General features: G+C 39.9%; 1 protein-coding gene across 1 annotated transcript in view; it reads right to left on the reverse strand.

The window, feature by feature from the left end:
• cntn5 (contactin 5) overlaps positions 1-26,644 on the reverse strand; it is a 221,663-nt gene that overhangs the window by 89,131 nt on the left and 105,888 nt on the right. The window contains exon 7 of the mRNA XM_063005082.1: positions 857-959. Coding sequence (XP_062861152.1) covers positions 857-959 — 103 coding nt within the window. The remainder of the gene's footprint in view (positions 1-856; positions 960-26,644) is intronic.

Here is a 26,644-nt window from a genome sequence, read left to right on the forward strand (position 1 = left end):
AGTAAATGTAAGGAACACTGCATTTTTATTTCATTTGCATTTTCTAATTTGGTAATTACCTGGCAACTGTACTAGGTTTTAACTCATATAATAGTTGTGTCAGTTTATATGTTTAACTTTATATTAATTACATTAATCTGCATTTATAACAGATAATCTGGAGTGCAAATCCCAACTAAAAATATAGTAAGTAGTCGTTAAAGATTATTTTAGTATTGGCTATCAGAAAAGCTATGAAGATAGTTCAAATAAACGGGCACAACCTGGCATGAGCTAACTGGAGGCCATACAGAGAAGCATCCTCTTTTAGTGCTGTTAAAATAAAGCCAGTACATTTAATAGATGCTAGTCTGAGTGCTTTTCTTTCTCTTGGCAGTCGGTTCACACTGACCAACTCCATTTGTCACTGAGGGACCTTGTGGCCAAATGTAGACATAATGGAGATTAAAAACATTCAGCACAGTCCTTATCCCATCTCTATTTTTCTCTCTCCCCAATCTTTTGTGAAACTAAACAAAATACCCTGGTATTCAGAGCTGAATCTCAAAAAAGCAAGCTTTTTGCCAGTCTATATTAAGTCTGATGCACAGGTTAAAACTAAATGCTCTTTTATCATCAGATCTGGATCCCATCAAAATAGTCATTGTCATCGCAGCATTTTGTCTTGATAGAATGACAAGTATCACATTTATGATTAAAACCCAGTCCATAGGAGATGAGTGTACTGGGAGTATTGTGTATTGCCTGGATGCGTATTGCCTTGCTTTGAGTTTCACCTTGAAGTACAATAGGGGGCAGATGAAAGTGGAAGTGGCTGAGAATGCATGGAGAGCAAATTCTATCAGCATCTACTTACTTCCCGAGGGCAAAGCACTCCAGTCGCACTGTCGCTCCTTTGGCAGCGAGTACTGTCGGAGGAAAGTGAACCTCGATTTTTGGCTCGTACTCCCCCATTATGCCTGGAAAGGACACAGTCAGAAAGAAACCAGTTTTTACAATCTGGACTAATCCTTTGAAGAAAATTAAAAATTGATTTAATTATTTCACTCATTTGAACTGATGTAAACCTTTAAAATATTGTCTTTTTTACCCTCTTATCTCATCTCCTTTACCACCTTCTTCTTTTATCTTCTGCTACTGGACTTTTCTTTTAGTCCTTTCTCATTTCATCTTGTAGCGCTTTTCCACCAAAAGAACCCTGGTTCTTGAACCGGTTCTGTTCAGGTTTCTTTAAACCTTGGTGTTTTGTAGAGAACCGACCCGCGTTTCCACCAGTTTTTAGTATCCAAGCCTGCGTCATCAACGGTGGGCGTTACATAAAGAAAGTAAAGAGTAGTAACATGAAGGCGGCGCATTTAGATTATGTGCGAGCATTTGTGCTGTTGTTACAGATGGTTTTTCTGCAAAAAGCATCTATCAGCTATTGGTGATAAGAAGATGTAGATGTGTTTGTCACAGTTGTTGTTTTCTCTAGTTCATTGATGTGAGAAGCGTTTTGCGCTTTGCTCTCACCGCGACCCTTTTGCTCAGCGCTCAGCTTGAGCGATAAAACATCACTAAAGTTCCACAACACGAACATCCATCTGTGTGAAATAACCATCAAATCCACTCTAAAAGCTCCACATGTATCTGTGTTTAGCCGTATTAACTTCACGTGTGGTGTTTATGCAGATCGAGGTTCTGAATCCACCAAAAAGCTTCATCTAAATAAAGTGTAACGTGACAATGTACTAAAAGTACTACACAAAAACACTAAATTTCTCTCCGTTATTACTGGTTATAAGTGCTCTGTACAGGTTATAAGTTCTCTGTACTGCCAAAATTCATCGCTCATTGTTTTAGTACAACAAGCCACGTTACGCTTTATTTTTCACGTTAAACGTTGTTCGTACTGTCCGGGTCAGTCATATCACACAGTTCATCGCTTTGAAAATATCAGCGAATATCAGCGGCAAACTGGCTCAAAATGTAATCAGGTGAACTTTAAAAGATGAAAGTGGTTTATATTCTATATAATGTTATAATGTCTCATGTAAAAGCACCCAAACCTCTACACTGTGACACGCCCATGGATGACGTCACGGTTCGCGCTGAAAAAACAAGTATTCTGTGCCAGATTAGAAGGCTAGTTTGCTGTCTGGAACCTCTTTTTTTCCGGTGGAACAAAACCGGTTCAATATCAAGTTCGCGAACCGGAACAGAACCAGATCCGCTTTGGTGGAAAAGGGGTTGGTGTCATCTTCTTTTTCCCTCAATTGATTCCTTTCTTTTCTTCACCCCATGATTTCTTTTCATTACATTTTCTCTTCACTATATTTGTCTTTCTTTCCTCTCCTGTTTTCACTACCCAACTATTAAGCTCTTACCTCTTATCCATAGCTGTTTTATTCTTCTATTCTCCCCTCTTGTCTTTTCTCATCTTACGGTATGTTCTCTCCTGTCCAATTCTTTTCTTCCTCTTGTCTTATCTCATTTAGTCTTGTCTCCAAGCTCATCTATTTCCTTTCGTGTCTCAATTTTCTTATCAGTACTTTTTTTCTCTCCTTTCCTCTTGTCTCCTCTCTTAATATATATTCTCTTTCAGTCCTCTTTTCTCCAATGCCATTATATATTGTATCTTTCAGCTCTTGACTCGCTTCCTGTTCCTTAATTTTCCACTACTAACACCTGCTTTTTTCTTTCACCATGGAGTGTCCTTGCAACACATAACTCATTCATTATATTTCAATGATGACAACATTCCACATATAGCTGTGTTTAAATTTAATTCTTAGCTTTCTACAAAAATATTTTCTTCTTCCATATGCATAATCTACACAGCATCTGGGAAAAAAGAAACTAAAAGAAAACAGATGTTAATATCGATTATTAAAACAGTATTACCTATTTTAACTGATAGACTGATATTATAATATCTGTTGATGCATGCTCAATAATCCAGGTACACAAATCCACAAAGTTGAATCAGTTCATCTGGACACAAGTTTGTTGTAGAGATACGTTTCGTCACTCAATCCGAATGACTTTTTCAGTCTGAGCTGGTGTTGAATACCCCAACCTTATATGCAGTTGATTTGCATAACAATGGAACTGGTGATCAGGTCTATATGAAATTCACAATGACCATTAATTACAATGGCCATGTGTGTCTTTCACACATGATTGGGGTAAAGCTCCAATGACGGCGTTGTATGATGGTGAGAGATGTACTCTCAGGCCCCCTCCCCGGTTCAGGGATGGTCGTTCCCTCTTCACGTAAATGGCCTCTTTGACTCCACGTTCAAACCAGCGTTCCTCCTTGTCAAGGATCTGCACATCTTCATCATTAAATGAGTGGCCACTGGCTTGCAGGTGGGTGTAAACCACGGAGTCCTGGCCAGAAGAGGTTGATCTTCTATGTTGGGCCATCTGTTTCGCCAGTGGCTGTTTAGTTTCCCCGATGTACAGTTCCCGACAATCCTCCTGGCACCTAACAGCATACACTACGTTACTCTGTTTGTGTCGAGGAACCCGGTCCTTAGGGTGAACTAATTTCTGGCGTAGCGTGTTCTGGGGTTTGAAAGCAACTGAAACACATTGTTTGGAGAATATCCGTCTTAATTGTTCCGATACTCCCGCCACATACGGAATCACCACTGGTTTGCGTTTAGACCGCGGTTGTTCTTCTCCTCCCTTCGATCCACTGGAGCTGTGTTTGGGCATTTTTCCCGCTTTTACGAATGCCCAGTTGGGATAACCATTTACATTTTCTGCATTTAGCAGACGCTCTTATCCAGAGTGACTTACAAAAGTGCTTCCATAGTAAACATTTCATTTCTCAAGTTTTAGTAAACAACAGTCAAAGAACACGAATCTGCTGAAACCTGTTAGAACCAAAGTGTTTTTTTTTATTTTATTTTTTTTTTTTTTATTAATGAAATGGAAAAAATTTTTAGTAAATAGGTATAGGTCAGCTTAAGTGTTTAGTAAAAAGGTGGGTTTTTAATAGTTTTTTAAAGACAGCAAGAGACTCAGATGTTCGGACAGACAGAGGAAGTTCATTCCACCACTTGGGTGCTAGAACAGAGAAGAGCCTTGATGCTTGTCTTCCTTTAGTCCTGGGTGGAGGCTCAAGTCGAGCGAGACTAGTGGCTCGGAGGTTGCGTGGTACAGAGTGGGGTTTGATTAGACCACGAAGGTAGCTTGGGGCTGGTCCATTTTTGGCTTTGTAGGCGAGCATCAGTGTTTTAAACTGAATGCGTGCAGCTACAGGAAGCCAGTGAAGAGAACGCAGCAGTGGGGTGATGTGGCAGTGTTTGGGCTGGTTAAAAACCAGACGGGCAGCTGCATTTTGAATGAGCTGCAAGGGTTTAATAGTGGACATGGGAGCTCCTGCCAGGAGGGAAGGGAGTTGCAGTAGTCCAACCTTGAGATTACAAGTGATTGGACCAGAATCTGGGTAGCTTCCCTGGAGAGAAATGGTCGAATCTTCCTGATGTTGTACAGGAGGAACCGGCACGATCTTGTCATGTGGGCTATGTAAGGAGAGAAGGTCAGCTGGTTATCCAGGACAATACCAAGGCTTCTTACCTTATCAGATGGTCTGATCTGGGAGTCATCAAGAGAAAGGAGAAGGTCCTGGGTTGGAGACTGATCTCCGGGAATGAGCAACATCTCTGTCTTGCTGGGATTAAGTTTCAGATGATAACCACATTCACCCAGGGCCTTCTTGACATGAGATTTCTCTCTATCCTTGGCCGTAGTGTCTGTGGGGATGCTGTTCGCCCGGTGGTGCAGCGTCCTGATGACTCCTAGTTTGTGCTCCAATGGATGATGGGAGTCAAACCTTAAGTACTGGTCCGTGTGTGTTGGTTTGCGGTACACATTTACTTTCAAACGTCCCCCATCTTTACTAGCAATTTCACAGTCTAAGAAGGCTAAATCGTTGTTGCTTGCATCCTCCCTTGTGAACTTGATGTGTTTGTCCACCGAGTTGATGTGGTCCATGAAATGTGGTACTTTCTCTGATTTTATTTTAACCCAGGTGTCGTCCACATATCTGAACCAATGACTCGGTGGTGTCCCTGAGTAGGACCTTAGTGCCTTCTTTTCCACTTCCTCCATGTACAGGTTTGCAACAATAGGTGAGACGGGGGACCCCACAGCACACCCATGTTTCTGTTTGTAGAACTGTCCTCTGTACGAGAAGTAGGTGGACTGAAGACACAGTTCTAGGAGTGTGCACACCTGATCCGTGGTAAGGGTGGTCCTCGTGCTCAGGGTGGGGTCGCCTTGTAGTTTCCTATGGACCACCTCCACTGCCTCAGCAACCGGAATGCACGTGAAGAGGGATGTAACATCATACTGGTTTGAACGTGGAGTCAAAGAGGCCATTTACGTGAAGAGGGAACGGCCATCCCTGAACCGGGGAGGGGGCCTGAGAGTACATCTCTCACCATCATACAACGCTGTAATAGGAGCTTTACCCCAATCATGTGTGAAAGACACACATGGCCATTGTAATTAATGGTCATTGTGAATTACATATGGACCTGATCACCGGTTCCATTGTTATGCAATGGGCAGTGATCGGTCGTTATGCAAATCAACTGCATATAAGGTTGGAGTATTCAACACCAGCTCAGACTGAAGAAGTCGTTCGGATTGAGTGACGAAACGTATCTCTACAACAAACTTGTGTCCAGATGAACTGATTCAACTTTGTGGATATTATAATATACACCGATCAGGCATAACATTATGACCACCTTCCTAATATTGTGTTGGTCCCCCTTTTGTTGCCAAAACAGCCCTGACCCATCGAGACATGGACTCCACTAGACCCCTGAAGGTGTGCTGTGGTATCTGGAACCAAGATGTTAGCAGCAGATCCTTTAACTCCTGTAAGGTGCAAAGTGGAGCCTCTATGAATCAGACTTGTTTGTGCAGCACATCCCACAGATGCTCGATTGGATTGAGATATGGGGAATTTGGAGGCCAACTCAACACCTCAAACTCGTCGTTGTGCTCCTCAAACCATTCCTGAACCATTTTTGCTTTGTGGCAGGACGCATTATCCTGCTGAAAGAGGCCACAGCCATCAGGGAATACCGTTTTCATGAAAGGGTGCACATGGTCAGCCACGTGATGTAAAAGAAAACGTGATTCATCAGACCAGGCCACCTTCTTCCATTGTTCTGTGGTCCAGTGCCGATGCTCACATGCCCAGTCCTTTTGTTTGTCAAATACCTTTTGTCCTTTTGTTGGGACAGTGGTAGCTTTGTGTGTAGGGCTTTGGGCTGAAAGGTTGAGAGTTTGAATCCCAGCTCTGCCATGGAGCCACTGTTGGGCCCTTAAGCAAGGCCGTTAACCCTCTCTGCTCCAGAGGTGACCCTCCACTCTGACCCCAGCTTCCAAATAAGCTGGAATATGTGACAAAAAAATTTAGTAGTACTGTACACCTGTATTTGTATATATGACAAATAAAGGCATTCTATTCTATTCTATTCTATTCTATTCTATTCTATTCTATTCTATTCTATTCTATTCCATTCCATTCCATTCCATTCCATTCCATTCCATTCCATTCCATTCCATTCTATATTACATATATACAGTGTATCACAAAAGTGAGTACACCCCTCACATTTCTGCAGATATTTAAATATATCTTTTCATGGGACAACACTGACAAAATGACACTTTGACACAATGAAAAGTAGTCTGTGTGCAGCTTATATAACAGTGTAAATTTGTATATATATAATTATACATAATATATAATTATTATACATAATAATTATATATATACAATATACAGCCATTAATGTCTAAACCACCGGCAACAAAAGTGAGTACACCCCTTAGTGAAAGTTCCTGAAGTGTCAATATTTTGTGTGGCCACCATTATTTCCCAGAACTTCCTTAACTCTCCTGGGCATGGAGTTTACCAGAGCTTTACAGGTTGCCACTGGAATGCTTTTCCACTCCTCCATGACGACATCACGGAGCCGGCGGATATTCGAGACTTTGCACTCCTCCACCTTCCGCTTGAGGATGCCCCAAAGATGTTCTATTGGGTTTAGGTCTGGAGACATGCTTGGCCAGTCCATCACCTTTACCCTCAGCCTCTTCAATAAAGCAGTGGTCGTCTTAGAGGTGTGTTTGGGGTCATTATCATGCTGGAACACTGCCCTGCGACCCAGTTTCCGGAGGGAGGGGATCATGCTCTGCTTCAGTATTTCACAGTACATATTGGAGTTCATGTGTCCCTCAATGAAATGTAACTCCCCAACACCTGCTGCACTCATGCAGCCCCAGACCATGGCATTCCCACCACCATGCTTGACTGTAGGCATGACACACTTATCTTTGTACTCCTCACCTGATTGCCGCCACACATGCTTGAGACCATCTGAACCAAACAAATTAATCTTGGTCTCATCAGACCATAGGACATGGTTCCAGTAATCCATGTCCTTTGTTGACATGTCTTCAGCAAACTGTTTGCGGGCTTTCTTGTGTAGAGACTTCAGAAGAGGCTTCCTTCTGGGGTGACAGCCATGCAGACCAATTTGATGTAGTGTGCGGCGTATGGTCTGAGCACTGACAGGCTGACCCCCCACCTTTTCAATCTCTGCAGCAATGCTGACAGCACTCCTGCGCCTATCTTTCAAAGACAGCAGTTGGATGTGACGCTGAGCACGTGCACTCAGCTTCTTTGGACGACCAACGCGAGGTCTGTTCTGAGTGGACCCTGCTCTTTTAAAACGCTGGATGATCTTGGCCACTGTGCTGCAGCTCAGTTTCAGGGTGTTGGCAATCTTCTTGTAGCCTTGGCCATTTTCATGTAGTGCAACAATTCGTCTTTTAAGATCCTCAGAGAGTTCTTTGCCATGAGGTGCCATGTTGGAACTTTCAGTGACCAGTATGAGAGAGTGTGAGAGCTGTACTACTAAATTGAACACACCTGCTCCCTATGCACACCTGAGACCTAGTAACACTAACGAGTCACATGACATTTTGGAGGGAAAATGACAAGTAGTGCTCAATTTGGACATTTAGGGGTGTAGTCTCTTAGGGGTGTACTCACTTTTGTTGCCGGTGGTTTAGACATTAATGGCTGTATATTGAGTTATTTTGAGGGAAGAATAAATGTACACTGTTATATAAGCTGCACACAGACTACTTTTCATTGTGTCAAAGTGTCATTTTGTCAGTGTTGTCCCATGAAAAGATATACTTAAATATCTGCAGAAATGTGAGGTGTGGACTCACTTTTGTGATACACTGTATGTTTGAACATCCCTGATGAAATTGTATGCTTTGTTAATCTCCTAAGCAAAAATAAGTTCACCCATCCTCTACAGCGAATAAATGTACACCGACCAGGAATAACATTATGACCACTGACAGGTGAAGTGATTAACACTGATTATCTCTTCATCACGGCACCTGTTAGTGGGTGGGATATATTAGGCAGCAAGTGAACATGTTATCCTCAGAGTTGATGTGTTAGAAGCAGGAAAAATGGGCAAGCGTAAGGATTTGAGTGAGTTTGACAAGGGCCAAATTGTGATGGCTAGACGACAGAGCATCTCCAAAACTGCAGCTCTTGTGGGGTGTTCCCGGTCTGCAGTGGTCAGTGTCTATCAAAAGTGGTCCAAGGAAGGAACAGTGGTAAAACGGCGACAGGGTCATTGGTGGTCAAGGCTCATTGATGCACGTGGGGAGCAAAGGCTGGCCCGTGTGGTCTGATCCAACAGATGAGCTGCTGTAGTTCAAATTGCTGAAGAAGTGAATGCTGGTTCTCATAGAAAGATGTCAGAATACACAGTGCATCACAGTTGCAGGGCTGTTTTGGCAGAAAAAGAGGGACCAACACAATATTAGGATGTTATGCCTGGTCAGTGGATGTACTACTTAACAAATTCTAGCACAAGATTTTTTTGCAAAGCTTAACAAACAATCTAACTGAACCAATAACCATTAATTTAGCACGTTGCACATTTTGTTTTGTTTTTCAATATGTTAAATTTAACTTAACAATGAGTTATTTGTTTTTTGTTTTATGTACAGGATGTTTAAATGTTTATCTATTTTTACTTAAAAACTAGTGGGTCCAAACTTTGGCATAGGACTGTGTATGTATTGCTTGTTATTTGTTAACTGGGCAGCAGTGAAGGAACAATAAACAGAGTACAGAGGACTTAGCCAAGACTTGAACAGCAATACAAAAAGTTAGGACAGTAGATTAATTGATGTAAAATTTTAGAAATGGCATTTCACTGCCAAGTGGAATCCCAATTGCCTTTTTTTTTCTCTAGTCTTTGCCGGAGGCTATGCTTGCTTTATTTATTAATTAGCCTGGTAAAAAACCATCAGCATCTAGTTCCCTGGAGGACCAGATCATGCCAGATGACATTTAAATGTTTCATTGTGAGAAAAGCCCCAGTGTTTGGGGGCCTAATTAGCATTATTTTATGTTTAATTGAGTAAGAAACTACTGTATACATTTTACATAAGAATGTCAAGGTTCTTTGCTTATGAACAACACAGTGTTTTGTTCGTGTTTAAGTGCAATCATCTGTGCAATCCAGGGGTTGGTGTTGTTTTAATTTATCCATGTTGTTTTATTTTAATTGCTTTTTTTAAATGGGGGGGGGGGGGGGGGGGGGGGGGATTTTGGTGAAAAAAGATAGTCTGTAAACCAATAAAAGAAGGATAATTTCATATACAAGTAAGATCTGTTGTTTTCCAGTATCCATGGCTGTTCCACATTTATGGCTCCAAAGCCACCCTCTTTGTATAATATATTTTCAATATTTTACCATTTTCTGTTCTCCCCGTTTCATATTTGGAGAGGCTGAAATTGATAGAAATAGGTTCAAGGCTGACTGAGCTGAAACAAACATCAGAGTGCAGGATGTTACAAGTGCCTGTTTTTCATATTTCAATTTAATCCATTTATTAAGATTAAATAGGGGTTGTTTGATGCAAAGCAATTTTCTTTTCCTCTGCTTTCACCATGCAGAATAATTGCCTGATCAAAGTCTGAGCTTCCATCAGCGGTCCAAAGCTTCCATGATAAAAATAGCGACTGATAATATAATATAAAATAAAAAAATAAATACATAAAAAAATCCATTATCCCATTGCTCTGCTTTTATTTTTGATGATAAGAAAACATGGTCAGAAAGTGTCTGCCTGCTTTATAAAAATGTGAAGTATGTGTAGCAAGATAGTGGTAAGACATTCTTTTGTAATTAAAAAGTGGCACTGAGGAAATAGTTATCCTTTTATGTACAGTGTAACCGTCCTATACTGTATATGCCTGCTTGTCTGGAGTCATAGCGTGTTCTGTTAATATTATAGGACTAGTCGAGTAAGTTACTCATTTAAAATGAAATATTAAGTTATATTAAGGGGCAGCCTGGGCAGACTGTGAGCGGAAACTGGAGCTCCCGGAGGAAACCCACGCAGACACAGGGAGAACATGCAAACTCCACACAGAAAGGACCCGGACTGCCCTACCTGGGGATCGAACCCAGGACCTTCTTGCTGTAAGGTGACAGTGCTACCCACCAAGCCACAGTGCCGCCCCTGGAGCAACCGATAACCATAAAAAAAGGAGCTATAGGAAGCAAGTAAAGCTAAGGCTTTACTTATTGCTTATTAAGTGTAACCCAGGTATAGCGAGTTACTAGGGGTGGGTTTATAAAATAGATTTTTCGATTTGAATCGATCTTTATTTGAACGATCCGATATCGATTCATATAAACGCGAGATTGATCTTTTAAATATGCCCCTTTTTACGGTGCACACGGAAACCTGTTACCCCCTTTAATTTCGCATGACCAGCCACTGTTTTTTGATGCAACGAGATCTGCACATCAGTTTAGCATGGCAGAAGCTCAAGTTATGACCACTACACAACTTTTTGCACTGATTTTCGCTCGGCGACGGGTCGGTGCTGGATTCGGGAGGAACTCGGTGTTCGCTCTGCGATCAAAACTCGGCTCTCAATCAATGTTTGAAACAGCGAGGGGAAACACAGGGGAGAGGTTGTAAACAGGTGGTTCAGGGGCGTAATATAGTTTCTATCAGAATACATTAGCACACGCGAGTTTTACAGTATTTCTGACCTGATCGTTCTCTACAAAACAAAATATTTATTAACCTCCAACTCACTACAGAACGATCCATGCTGCTCGTGTTGCCAAATCCACTCAGATTCATTTATTTCATCAGCGCACAAACTTTGATCTCTCGCTACTTGTTGATGTGCATGTTTGGACGTGGTATCATTAAACCTTTCATCACAAAACGGTTCGTGACAAAACGTAGTTTTGGAGACCAGAGAAGCTCGCCTGTGATTCCCCCTGGTGATAGATGGTGTAGTGTAAAACCCCCCATCGCCGATCAGTCGTGTAGTGTGAACATTACAGCGACCAGGTGTTAATCAGAGTGTCGTGTAGTGTAAACTTGGCATAAGCTGTTTAACAGCCAGGTGTATGTTTACATTACATTTACAATGTTGTAGCGTGTCAGACATATAAAATAATAATAAAAAAATGAATGTTACTGTTTTCTGTTTTGGATTAATTATTTATGTAAACAAAATACACAAATATTTTTAATAATGAGTGTTCTTTGTACAATTATCACATTCGTTCTCTGAACATCTTTACATATTTAAACAAAACCTGTTAAAGTAACTCAAATATGCCTAACTGTGTTGAATCGAAATCGAATCGAATCGAATCGGGACCTTGTGAATCGAATCGAATCGATCCAGGAAATTAGTGGCGATACCCAGCCCTACGAGTTACGCTTCATAAATTAATGATTGTGTGTTGTTCTTAGCAAAATACACTTTGCCTTAACCATCTATAGCTATTCTTTACTCCTCTTTCAGTATACTGAATCTATGAATCTATGAATGAATTGTAGTAGTCATGCTATACAATACCAGTCAAAAAGTTTTCTCCAACAATGTTGCAGAAGTTTTTTTGCTATGTCTAGTATATTCCAAAGTCTGAGCTTTGCTGTCATTCCAGGATTTCATTTCTTGTTCTTGTCTTAAACAGTTTTAACAACAGTTTTTGCCTGAAGGTATGCTTCGGGTCATTGTTTTGCTGTTAGATAAACCCCTGACTTTTGATACTGTTGTGGCTTAAGGTGTCCCAGACCTCTTCCTGTCAGAATACCTTTTGATGGTGTATGAAACTGTACAGTACAATAACCTAGAGAGACGTACTTGATAAAGCCCTTTTTGTAAAAAAAAAAAAAAAAAAAAAAAAAAAAAAAAAAAAAAAAAAAAGTGCAAAACCGAACTATTGTTTTTAACCAATAGCAGTTTTCCACATAATTTTTTAATTTTATTTTCAGGTTATTCACTGTACTGTTCAAGCTGAAGGGACGTCTATGCATTTTCAACAAGACAATGCAAAACTACATGCTGCACACATTACAAAAGCATGGCGATGGAAGAAGAGTGTACAGGTACTGGGCTGGCCTGCTAGAGAGAATGTGTGGAGAATTATTATTATTATTTTTTTTAATTTATGCATTTTCTCCCCTTTTTCTCGCTTTTAGTGCGTCCAACTGCGACATGCTTCCTCTCCACCAATGCTGATCCCTGCTCTGATTGAGGAGAACGAAGCTAACCCACGCCCCATCCGACGTGGGCAGCGTGCCGTATGCATCTTATCACCTACACTTTTACGAGTGCAGTGCAGCTCAGCACTGTGTACAGAGAGACACACCCTGAGAGCACTCTTTTCTCATCTCTGTGCAGGCGCCATCAATCAGCCAGCAGAGGTCGTAATTGCATTAGTTATGAGAGAGAGACCCTTATCCGGCTTAATTCCACCCATATCTGAACAACAGGCCAATCGTTTGTCATGTGGCCGCTCAGCCTAGCCGGCAGGCAGAGCCGAGATTCGATACAATGTATTCGAGATTCCAGCTCTGGTTCCAGCGTGTGTTTTTACTGCTACGCCACCTGAGCGGCCAGAATGTGTGGAGAATTTGATATAAAAACGTGACAATGACGACCCCCTACTGTTGCACACCTTAATTAAGACGTGTTTGCAGGAAGAATGAGACAACATAAGACCTGAAACACTTCATTGCTTAGTATAATCTGTGCCAAAACAACTTTCAAGTGTTGTCAGAAGGAATGGCAGATTTACAGAGTGGTAAATGTACAAAGGAATGTTTTGCAAGCCTATAATGCAGGAATGGAGGTATATTAACAAATCAAATGAAGTTGACAAGACACAACATGAAATATCTTGGGTTCATACTGTCTGCAATGAAAGAAACACTGCATTTTTGTGCTTGCCCTTGCTTATGCTCTTATGTTTCTCTCTAAAAGTATAAAGGTTGGGGAATTTGTTGAATATACTCCTTAAAGACTAAGTTGGTAAAGAGCTGAGTGATTATTGCTCTGTGATAGACTGCTAATTGGTTCCAGAAAGAAGTAAAGCATATGATGAAAGAATAAATGATTGAATCAGTTAAAAAAGTTAGAAATTGCAGAATTGGTGCTGCAAAGCCCTGGTGTTCTCTGGACTTTAGTCAGCATCTGTAAGAAATGTTGTCCTGCAATACACTGCTAGATGGTTCCAGACCTACTGCAGCCATGATCAAGATGAAATGCTTACTAAAGTTGAACAAACAAATAAATATGTGGAATTTAGACCCCATCTTATACCAATACATTTGCAGTTAAAGTGTTCTGGAACAGGGCGGCACTGTCGCATCATAGCAAGACGGTCCTGGGTTCGATTCCCAACTGAAGCGGCCTGGGTCCTTTCGGTGTGGAGTTTGCATGTTCTCCCTGTGGGTTTTCTCAGAGAGCTCTGGTTTCCTCCCACAGTCCAAAGACATGCGGTCTGGTTAATTGGAGATACTAAAATTGCCATTAGGTGTGTATGTGTGTGAGTGGTAAAGCGTGAATGTGTTTGGGTTTATGTCTGCCCTGTGATGGACTGGTGCCCTGTCCAGGGTGTAAAAACTTATGCTGTGGAAGCATAATGTCATTCAATTAAGATAATCCTAAAAAGGCATGACATGAAAAAGGGACAACAGTCAAATCTTGAGCATGATCACATAAAAAATATGAAATGATAAATAAGTAATGCTGCTGTTAAGTGCAATTTAAAACCAATGGGAAATTAAATGCCTTGTCAATCACAGAGATTCATTAGCTTGACAGGGTTTTTTTTGTCATATAAAATATCAATTTTGATTTACTCGAAATGAATGTCAGTTTAATCTGCATTTCTAAAACAAGGGCACTAAAGAAAATGCTTTCTATCAATGAATAAAGAATGGTCATGTTGGCAGGGTTGTTTGACCTTATATATGTCCTCATGGACATGCTGATCCACTAAGTGCCCCAGCCAAGTGTAAGAGACAAGGCATATCAGGATCTGTGGATTTTTCTTTCTTAAAATAAATATTGCAGTATTTATGTTTTGTAGTATGTTTTGGATCATATATAATTCTTTTCTTAACAAGGAACCATTTAAGATGGCAATATTTGAAGAGCTGTGCATTAAGAAAACCAGCTAGGCAACTATGACCACCACCCATAAATATGAATGTCAACACTTCTTTCATAAAGATCCTACTTGGAACAGAATGCTGATAGTTACTACATGTGATACATGTGTTGAATGCAGCAGATATGTCTAGGCATAAGGACCTGAGTGACGTTAATAAGGGCCAAATTGTCATGGTCAGATAAGTATCTAAAACAGCAAGGGATGCTCATGGACAGCAGTGGTGAGCACCCACGAATAGTGGTCTAAGAAGAAACAAACCACAAACTGCTGACAGGGGGTAAGGCAGCCAAGCATTGTCAATGAAAAAGAATATGAAGTGTAAAGAATTAAAGTGGCTAAAATTGCAGATGATTTTAAAATTGCAGATGCCCAACAATGAAGAAAATGGTACTGCAAAGTCGTGTAGGCCAGTCACAATGCCTGTGCTAACTTGCAGGCATCAGAATTAGACACTAGAACAATGATAGAAGGTTATCTAGTATGCTGAATCCTGTTCTCTTTAAGATTGAAAGACCAGGTGCATGTGCATCATTTACCCTCTGAGGAGATAGGCCATGTAAAATGTATTATTTAACTCCTTTTTTATTTATTTTTTTTTATAGTCAAATTCTGGTTGCATTAGTTGAACAATATGCAATTTTAATTAATAATATGGCAACTAATTCATTTCAAACAAGGGTTTAAATGATACAGTTGAGTTACATTATACTACAATGTGACAATAAAACAGCACACAAAAGTTAATTTTAAAAGTCAGAGCTAATAAAGTCCAATATTTTTGTGTACAATGTAAAACATTTAGTACTAAGTTATTTATTCAAGTTTCTTTGATAGTTAAATGGCACCATAATGGCAGAATAGTTTGGCAGTGGTGGTTGCTCCTCTGTTCATGAATGAGAATGCATGACTTTCCCGGAGGTGCAGCTGGACGCTGATACATTTGGGAACATTTGATTAAACACATTCAGCAGCAGGGATGACAAAGGTGAAGCTAATCTCCACAAGCCTTTCATGGCCATAATTAGTATTTTGTCTGACAAAATACTGGGTTAAACTGGCTTTACTGTGAACCAAAAGCAGTTCCATGTTTCTGAAAGTTGTGGTTGGGTTTAAATAAATCAGTTCATACAAGCTCCAGCTGTAATTCAGGTGACATAATTATGAAAGACATCTAAAAAAGGGCAAACCTTTTAGACCCTATGCATTTTTGGGGAAATACAGCAGGATTGGTGTTATGCTGTCAAGTTATGCACTTTCACATGTCTGTGACTAATATAACAGCAAGCATGATAAGGGGGCACGTCTAGTGCTCTATTACTTTTGTTTTCTAGTCCCACTTTGAGCTGCATATTTGTTTAATGCCTTGCTGTATTAAGTTCTCATCTTGAGTTTCTGTTTATTGAGGACACTGAAATCGATCTATTTAGACAGGTATTTGCAGATCCCTGAACACCAACACCAACACCTCAATTGTAAAGCATGGTAAAAGAAGCACCATGGTCAGTCACTGCTTTACTGCCAGGACACTTTTAGTCAGAGAAAGAGAAGTAAAAACTATTTAAAAAATGTTTTAGATGAAGGTTAGATTGGCTTCATTTCTTGAAGCGTAACAAAAGCTTGATTACGCAACAATCAAATTGTAAAAAAAACTCAAAATGCAAGTTTTTAAATGCTGAACTCAGAACTTAGACCTCAGTTGAATTGCCATGATCTAAAGATGGCTCTTCATGCAATGTATTTATTTATTTTGTTTTCTTAATGTTTTTTTTTTTACAGTATTAGGTCACATGCAATAAGTAAAACTAACAATCTTCTCTCAGCAACAGAGTAAACTCTGATGGTCCCAACCAAATAAAAGTGTGTACACTAATGTATAAGGCCGAGTCTGTAAAAAATAACCCACAACAATTATATAAAAAGTAATGGTGCCCAGGTGGCACAGCGGGATATTCCGCTAGCACACCAGCGCCGAGATTCTGAACATCTCGGTTCAAAACTCCTCAGTTCGAAACTCGGCATTGCCACAGGTAGGCCGGGCGCCATCTAGTGGGCATAATTGGCAATGCCTGCAGGGAGGGCTGACTGTAATATGTGGGCGGGGTCTTCAAACTCTGTGTAAGGACCCTGATTGGTGGATAGAGGCGCCTGTGCAGAGTGCATGGGTGGAAAAGGGTTCCGTTAAAGGCTGTGCCACAGTCGGAGGAAGTGTGAACAGCAATATACCCTCCTCAACTGCAAAAAATCGGGGATCCCACAGAAGCGGAAGACAAATAAACTACACTAAATTGGGAGAACATGGGAGAAAATGCATTATGTACATAACTAAGTAACATTTTTATGAAAGCATTTTCCTGTTCCAGCATAAATGTGGTCTTGTAAAGAAAGTGAGTCCCATTAAGACATGATTTGACAAGCTTGGTCTGAAGAAACTTCAGTAGTCTTCATACTTCAGTAGTCACATAGCCATGAACTCATCTCCACTGAACACCTTTGGGATGAATTACAGTCTGTCTAAAAACCTAGTGAGCTCTGTACATAGACAGCATTTTATGCCATTCTACATGCGCTCCCGAGAAAAAAGCTGTCTAAATTCTTAGATGCCTTAAAATGTTGCCTAATGAGGTGCCTTAATTTTAAGCAATAATCTGACTGAATTACAAGGGTGCATCCAATGCTTCATTAGCAGTAAATGTAATCCCAGCATTCAGTGTACATTTACGGCATTCAGCAGACACTTTTATTCAAAGTAACTTACAGTTGTTACAGTACACAGTCTAAGCAATTGAGGGTTAAGGGCCTTGCTCAAGGGCCCAACAGTGGCAACCTGGCAGAGGTGAGGCTTTAACCGGCAACCTTCTGATTACTAGTCCAGTACCTTAACCACTAGGCTACAGCTGCACATGAGAAGTGGGTCTGGTTGAAACACTTTAACTTAATTAGGGGGGTGTCCAGATACTTTTGTACATACATAATGGCAGAAGTAGCAGAAATGATTAGTGGTTTGAGTTTATCTAGTGGTGTCAAAGTCATTGTCAGCTTTCTGGGCCACTGATTATACACGGATTCCCAAAGAAGCGCTGTCAAAGGATAATGCATGCGCTGGGCTGGCAGAACTAACAGAGATAACCAGAAGCTATGCTTGTTTTTTATGGGTGACTACGTTTTATGGTACCTGTGGTACCTCTGGAAGATTAAAAAATAAAGGTATGCTGTCCTTTAACACTGGCCGAGTGGCTATTTGCACAGGAAGCTGACACAGAACTTTTGTAGATTTTTAGTGCACTTGTATCTGTGGCTTTAATATACAGTCAAGCCGGAAAGTCTGCACACCCGTTTCACCTTCTCCATGATTTGTAATGTTACAGACTCATTCTATAATAGATTAAGTTAATTTTTTGCTTTAAAATTCTACACAAAATAGCCACAATGACAAGGTGAAAGCAGGTTTTTAGACATTTGTGCTAATTTATTACAAATCAAAATGTAAAATATCATACGTACACAAGTGTGCACACCCTTTGATATGGCACCCAAAAGTGAGCTGAGGCGCATTTTGTTTCCACTGATACTGCTTGAGATGTTTCTACAATTTAATTGAAGTCCACCTGTGGTAAATTCAATTGATTGGACATGATTGTGTATTGCCAACACCTGTCTATATAAGGTCCCACAGTTGACTGTGCATATCAGAGCCAACTCCAAGCCATGGGAGTCAAAGGAATTATCTGCAGACCTCAGAAACAGGATTGTGTCAAAGCATAGATCTGGAGAAGGGTACAGAAAAATTGCTGCAGCTTTACAGGTCCCAAAGAGCACAGTGGCCACCATCTTTCGTAAATGGAAGAAGTTTGGAACCACCAAAAATCATCCTAGACCTGGCCGCCCGGCCAAACTGAGCATTCGTGAAGATGGGCCTTGGCCAAACATCAAGTCTGGAGGAAACCAGGCACCGCTCATCACCTGTCTAATGCCATCCCTATAGTGAAGCATGGCGTGGCAGCATCATGATGTGGGGATGTTTTTCAGCAGCAGGACCGGGGCGATTAGTCCTGATAGAGGGAAAGATTAATGCAGCTAAGTACACCGAGATCCTTGAAGAAAACCTGCTCCAGAGTGCTCTGGACCTCAGACTAGGGTGAAGGTTCATCTTCCAACATGACCTGAAGCACACAGCCAAGAGAACAAAGGAGTGGCTTTGGAGAAAGTCTGTGAATGTCCTTGAGTGGCCCAGCCAGAGCCCAGACCTGAATCCAAACGAACATCTGTGGAAGGAGCTAAAAATGGCTGTGTACCGACACTCCCCATCCAACCTGACTGAGCTTGCAAGGATATGTCAACGGGCAAAAATGTCTAGAAACAAGTGCCAAGCTTGTTGCTTCTTTTTCAAGATGCCTTGAAGCTGTAATTGCTGCCAAAGATGCATCAACCAAGTATTAGGCTAGGGGTGTGTACAGATATGTAACCCCTAAATAAAGTAACCCTGTTTTCACTTCGTAATTATTGGTGATTGTGTGTAGATGTTTGAGGCAATAAATGAACTCAATCTATTATAGAATGAGTCTGTAACATAATAAAACGTGGAGAAGGTGAAAGGGGTGTGCAGACTTTCCGGCTTGACTGTATGTCTGGATTTCTCCTTGAATCTACCTCTCCTTATTTTTTTTTTCAATTTACCTGCCTGCCAAGTTCTCCTGACACACTGCTTGCATGTCAATAATGCAAAGTCCAAATCTGGTTTAGCATGCTAATGTGCTTAGCATTGGGTATATTCCATAGAACAGGGTTATTTATATTCTAAGGTTAATGAAGTTATGTGTGTGTGGCAGAGATAAGTGACCTTCAGATGTGTCGGCGGCTTTTAAAGCAAGTCCTTTTAGCTGAATTACACAAAGACTGAGAATAAGCCGGGACTGACTTTGAAGGACAGGGAATGAACACTTGTCTGTGTATTCATATGGAAAAAAGGCCTGAAGCAACAGCGTGGAAGAATCAGGCTTTCCTGATCAACCCCTGGGGAGACAGCTATTAAAAGAGCCAAAGCCCATTCATGAAGAAGACCACTAATTCAATTAATTTTATGCTGAAAAATGATTTCCCTGGTGACCACTTATTCCAGAGGAGCGGAGAAAGAAGCCCTAAAGCGTACGCATGTCTTGAAAGTAAACTACATGACAGGCTACTTGCATTTAGATGTATACTTTTTCCCATGATAAAGACTGGAAGCTAAAACGCTTTGACTTGATTTATTATTTCTAAAATGCTGTCTTTGTGCTTTAACTCTGTTTTCTTTGCGCAGCAAAAACTAACTGACCTAACACAAAAACACGCACTATAAGGACAAAGAGGCTAACAGGCATCATGACTTTTTTTATCATAAATTACTGAGCAACCTTATACGCTGTTGTTTCAGAAATACTATGTCCATAAACATATTGTAATAATAATACACAAATAAACTAATAATAATAATGCGGCATAATGGGTGGTCCTGTCGCCTTGCAGTAAGAAGGACCTGGGTCCTTTCTGTGTGAAGTTTGCATTTTCTGAATGTTTTACTTCATTGAACGTATAATTTGTCTTGTAAACTAAACTCAGCAAGCTCTTCAAAATCTGCTCGACTTCAGAGCAATATTAATTGAGTTGGCACGACGTATATTTGTTTAGTTCAAATTTAGGCAGAGGCATGCTGCAACACAAGCACCAAAACCTTGTTTTGAGTTGAAAAGAAGTTGACTTTGTGGTATTAAACAATTGTGTTTAGTGTGCTTAGGTGGTGCAGCGAGCTAATCTGCTAACACATCAGTGCCATGAGCTCCCAGGTTCAAATCTAGGCTCTATATATTTATATAGAAATAAAAATGTTTCCATCTGTTACACTGCATACATTTTTAACCTGCTTTCACTGTGTTCTTCAATGTTCAGGACCCCCACAGGACCACAACAGAGCAGGTATTATTTGGGTGGTGGATCATTCTCAGCACTGCAGTGACAATAACATGGTGGTGGTGTGGTAGTGTGTGTTGTGATGGTATGAGTGGATCATGCACAACGGCACTGCTGGACTTTTTAAATAACATGTTCACTCACTGTCCACTCTGTTAGACACTCCTTCCTAGTTGGTCCACCTTGTAGATGTAAAATCAGAGATGATCGCTCATCTATTGCTGCTGTTTGAGTTGGTCATCTTCTAGACCTTCATCAGTGCTCACAGAACGCTGCCCATGGGGTACTGCTGGCTGGATATTTTTGGTTGGTGGTTGGTGGACAGTGATGTGTTTAAGAACTCCAGCAGCGCTGCTGTGTCTTATCCACTCATACCAGCACAACACACACTAACACACCACCACCATGTCAGTGTCACTGCAGTGCTAAGAATGATCCACCACCCAAATAATACCTACTCTGTAGTGGTCCTGTGGGGGTCCTGACCATTGAAGAACAGGGTGAAAGCAGGTTAAAAAAATATGTACAGAAACAGATGGGTTACAGTCAGTAATTGTAGAACTACACAGTGCTCCTACATGGTAAGTGAAGTCGATAAAATAGACAATGTGTGTAGAAACATGGAGGTGGTTTTAATGTTATGGCTGATCAGTGTATGTTACATATATGTCACAAATGTATTACACATACAAAAGCATATACAGTATATTTCTATGTGTCACACATATATGTCAATATATGAAACTGTTCCAATTTCTTATAGGTTTCATATACAGTTTGGACAAATATGGGCATATATGTTATATATGAAAATTTTATATATGTACATGTATTACATTTGTGTATGGGTAGGGCACGGCTGGAATCTCCAGTTGAATGTTTGCAACATTTGAGCCCTCAGACGACACTGTATATCATGCTACTGTGATACATATAGCCACATGGGCTCAGAGGTACTTTTGGAAAACCACTGTTACTTAACTCAGTCCACTGTTGCATCAAGAAATGCAACCCAACCTAAAACTCTATTACATAAAGAGAAAGCCATACATCAATTTTATGCAGAAATGCAGTGGAGTTCTCTGATACCAAGCTCATCTCAGATGGATCAAAGGATAATAAAAATGTGTGCTGTGGTCACATGTCAAGTTCTATATGCTAAATACAAAAAAACCACCTTCCAGACTGTCAAGTTTATCTGTATTGCGCTTTTTACAATGGACATTGTCTCAAAGCAACTTTACAGAATCCAGAACCGACAGACCAAAAACCTCTGTTGCAAGCAGAGGGCGACAGTAGCAAGGAAAAACTCTCTTAAATTACCTTGAGAGGAACCAGACTCAGCAGGGACACTGACCCTATCTGGGTTGACGGACATTGATCCGCCATTGACGGACAGGCATATGCTGACAAATGCTGACAACAAGGTGATGTATTTTCCTGGGTAGTCCATGATTAAAACAATGTCACACCTCTTTCTGCAAATGCCACACCACTGTGGTTTGATAGACAGAAAGTGTTTCATTGACTGTTCTGCCTTCAATCCAGGTCTGTCTCATAATGAAAATGTATGGCATTTTATAAACAAAAGAATCAGATAGAAACTACTGAAGTTAGTATCAAGCAAGAACAGTCAAACATTTCACAAAATTGCAACAGCCAGTGTCCCAGTTCTAAAATAATTAAAACGTGTAATTATTAGAGGAGATGATGTAACATGCCTCTGGTAAACTTGTCTCAACTTTTTGAGTGTGTTGCAGACATCAAACTCTAACGATGTATCTATTTTCAAAATACGATTAAGTTGTAGAGTAAAAACAACAAAAAACAGAACAAACAGAAAAAAGAAATATAGTTTTCTAAAATGTGTGTGTCTGTGTGTGAGTGTGTGTAGCATTGTGATGGTTGAATTGGCCAGAATTAACAAGAATTAGCCATATGAGTTCCACGAGTTCAACTATACATTCATAAGTATGTAGACACACCTTTTAATATTTTTTTTAATCTAATAATTGGGTTCAGGTGTTAAAACAGCCATTTTTTAACAGGTATAAAAATCAATTGTATAAAATAATTTATATACATCCAACTTTGTGGCTGAAGTTAATAATAATAAAAAATAATAATAGTAATAAATAAATAATAATAAATAATAAATAATAATAATAATAAATGATAATAATAATAATAAATAATAACAATAATAATTATAATAATAAATGATAATACTACTACTAATAATAATAATAATACATACTAACAATAAACAATACTACTACTACTACTAATAATAATAATAATAAATGATAATGATGATAATAATAATAATAACAATAATAATAAATGATAATACTACTACTACGACTACTACTACTACTAATAAAAATAAATGATAACAATAATAAAAGTAATAAGACTAATAATAAAATAATAATAGTAATAATAATAATAATAACAATAATAAAACAATAAAATAATAACATAATAATAATAGTAATAATAATAATAATAATAATAATTATTATTATTATTATTCTGTGTTTACCAGCTAAAAAAATAGGCCATAATTAACAAGAATTAGCCAAACAAGTTTCAAGTAGTGTCAAGTATGTAGACACACTTTTTAATTATTTTTATAAAATCTAATAATTGGGTTCAGGTGTCAAGACACACCCATTTACCCAGGTATAAAAACAATTACATCAAATAACTGATATACATCCAATGTTGTGGCCAATAAGCTTTATATACATCTAACTTTGTGGCCAATAAGCTTTCTTGTTTTAACATGTCTGCGCCCTTGTGCCAACATAAGGTCAATAAAGACATGGTTTTACAAGTTTGGTGTAAAGAAACCCAAATGGCCTGCATAGCATGCCCTAACCTCAATCGTTTGGATGAATTGGAACAGTGACTGCAAGCTAGATTTTTTACTCATATACAACCCCTGGCAAAAATTATGGAATCACCACTCTTGGAAGATGTTCTTTCAATTGTTTAATTTTGTAGAAAAAAAATAAATCACAGACATGCCACAAAACTATCATTTCTCAAACTGTCAACCCTCTGGCATTAAGAAGCAATAAAAAAAGAAACAAATATAATAGTTGTGGTCAGTCACAATTGCTTTTTTTTAGATCAAGTAGAGGAAAAAAATATGGAATCACTCAAATCTGAGGAAAAAATTATGGAATCATTAGAAAACACTGCACCATTATTACTTTGTTGCACCACCTCTGGCTTTTATAATGGTTTAAACTCTCTGAGGCATGGAGTTAACTAATGACAAACAGTATTCTTCATCAATCTGCCTTCAACTGTCTCTTGCTGTTGCCAGATCAGCTTTGCAGGTTGGAACCTTGTCATTGACCATTTTCTTCAATTTCCACCAGAGATTTTCAAATGGATTGAGATCCGGACTATTTGCAGGCCATGCCATTGACATTATATGTTTTCTTGAAGGAAAGTTTTCACGTCCTTTGCCCTATGGCAAGATGCATTATCATCTTGAAAAATGAAGTCATCATCACCAAATATCCTTTCAACTGATGGAATAAGAAAAGCGTCCAAAATTTCAATGTGGACTTTGGCATTTATTGAAGACCATCTCCCCTGTGCCTTTACCCGACATGCAGGCCCATATCATCAACAACTGTGGAAATTAACATGTTTTCTTTAGGCAGTTATCTTCATAAATTTCATTGGACAGACACCAAACAAAAGTTCCAGCATCATCACCTTGCCCAATGCAGATTCGCGATTCATCACTGAAGATCACTTTTATCCAGTCACCCACAGTCCACGATTGCTTTTCTTTAGCCTACTTTAACCTTGTTCTTTTCTCTTTAGGTGTTAATGATGGCTTTTGTTTAGCTTTTCTGTATGTAAATCCCATTTCTTTTAGGTGATTTCTTACAGTTCAGTCACAGACATTGACTCCACTTTCCGGCCACTTGTTTCTCATTTGTTTTGTTGTGCATTTTCTGTTTTCAAGACATATTGCTTTAAGTTTTCTATCTTGATGCTTTGATGTCTTACTTGGTCTACCAGTATGCTTCCCATTTACAACCTTCCCATTTTGTTTGTACTTGGTCCAGATTTTAAACACAGCTTACTGGGAACAACCAACATCTTTTGCAACATTCCACAATGATTTATCTTCTTGAAGGAGTTTTATAATCCTCTCATTTGTTTCAACTGACATATCTTGTGTTGGAACCATGATTCATGACAATCTGCTTTGTGCAACAGCTCTCCGAGGTGTAAGCACTCTTTTTAAACTGAAGAATAATTATCAAATCTAATCTGCTGCAGATGTTTTGTTTTTAAACTGCAAATTACAGAGTGATTCCATAATTTTTTCCTCAGATTTGAGTGATTCCATATTTTTTTCCTCTACTTGATCTAGAAAAAGCAATTGTGACTGACCACAACTATTATATTTGTTTCTTTTTTTTATTGTTTCTTAAAGCCAGAAGGTTGACATTTTGAAAAATGATAGTTTTGTGGCATGTCTGTGATTTATTTTTTTTCTACAAAATTAAACAATTGACAGAACATCTTCCAAGAGTGGTGATTCCATAATTTTTGCCAGGGGTTGTATAAGTGACCTCACAAATGCAGTTTTGACTTGTAAAGTCTTGTAAAAAGCCCTACCAGAAAAGAGGCTGTTTTAATTATTGGGGAGGATTTGGGTTTGGGGAGATGACCCAATATTGTTTTTAAAAGGGGAGGTCCGGGGCGCTCAGGAGGAATTACAACCTCTGCTGGCTGATTGATGCTGCCTGCACAAAGACGAGGAATAATGTGATCAGGGTGTGTCTCTGTTCATACACAGAGCTGATCCACATACAGTGTATCACAAAAGTGAGTACACCCCTCACATTTCTGCAAATATTTCATTATATCTTTTCATGGGACAACACTATAGAAATAAAACTTGGATATAACTTAGAGTAGTCAGTGTACAACTTGTGTAGCAGTGTAGATTTACTGTCTTCTGAAAATAACTCAACACACAGCCATTAATGTCTAAATGGCTGGCAACATAAGTGAGTACACCCCACAGTGAACATGTCCAAATTGTGCCCAAAGTGTCAATATTTTGTGTGACCACCATTATTATCCAGCACTGCCTTAACCCTCCTGGGCATGGAATTCACCAGAGCTGCACAGGTTGCTACTGGAATCCTCTTCCACTCCTCCATGATGACATCACGGAGCTGGTGGATGTTAGACACCTTGAACTCCTTCACCTTCCACTTGAGGATGCGCCACAGGTGCTCAATTGGGTTTAGTCCATCACCTTTACCTTCAGCTTCCTCAGCAAGGCAGTTGTCATCTTGAAGGTTGTGTTTGGGGTCGTTATCCTGTTGGAAAACTGCCATGAGGCCCAGTTTTCGAAGGGAGGGGATCATGCTCTGTTTCAGAATGTCACAGTACATGTTGGAATTCATGTTTCCCTCAATGAACTGCAGCTCCCCAGTGCCAGCAGCACTCATGCAGCCCAAGACCATGATGCTACCACCACCATGCTTGACTGTAGGCAAGATACAGTTGTCTTGGTACTTCTCACCAGGGCGCCGCCACACATGCTGGACACCATCTGAGCCAAACAAGTTTATCTTGGTCTCGTCAGACCACAGGGCATTCCAGTAATCCATGTTCTTGGACTGCTTGTCTTCAGCAAACTGTTTGCTGGCTTTCTTGTGCGTCAGCTTCCCTCTGGGATGACGACCATGCAGACCGAGTTGATGCAGTGTGCGGCGTATGGTCTGAGCACTGACAGGCTGACCTCCCACGTCTTCAACCTCTGCAGCAATGCTGGCAGCACTCATGTGTCTATTTTTTAAAGCCAACCTCTGGATATGACGCCGAACACGTGGACTCAACTTCTTTGGTCGACCCTGGCGAAGCCTGTTCCGAGTGGAACCTGTCCTGGAAAACCGCTGTATGACCTTGGCCACCATGCTGTAGCTCAGTTTCAGGGTGTTAGCAATCTTCTTATAGCCCAGGCCATCTTTGTGGAGAGCAACAATTCTATTTCTCACATCCTCAGAGAGTTCTTTGCCATGAGGTGCCATGTTGAATATCCAGTGGCCAGTATGAGAGAATTGTACCCAAAACACCAAATTTAACAGCCCTGC

The sequence above is a fragment of the Trichomycterus rosablanca genome, chromosome 11 (assembly GCF_030014385.1).
Source record: "Trichomycterus rosablanca isolate fTriRos1 chromosome 11, fTriRos1.hap1, whole genome shotgun sequence".
Classification (NCBI taxonomy): domain Eukaryota; kingdom Metazoa; phylum Chordata; class Actinopteri; order Siluriformes; family Trichomycteridae; genus Trichomycterus; species Trichomycterus rosablanca.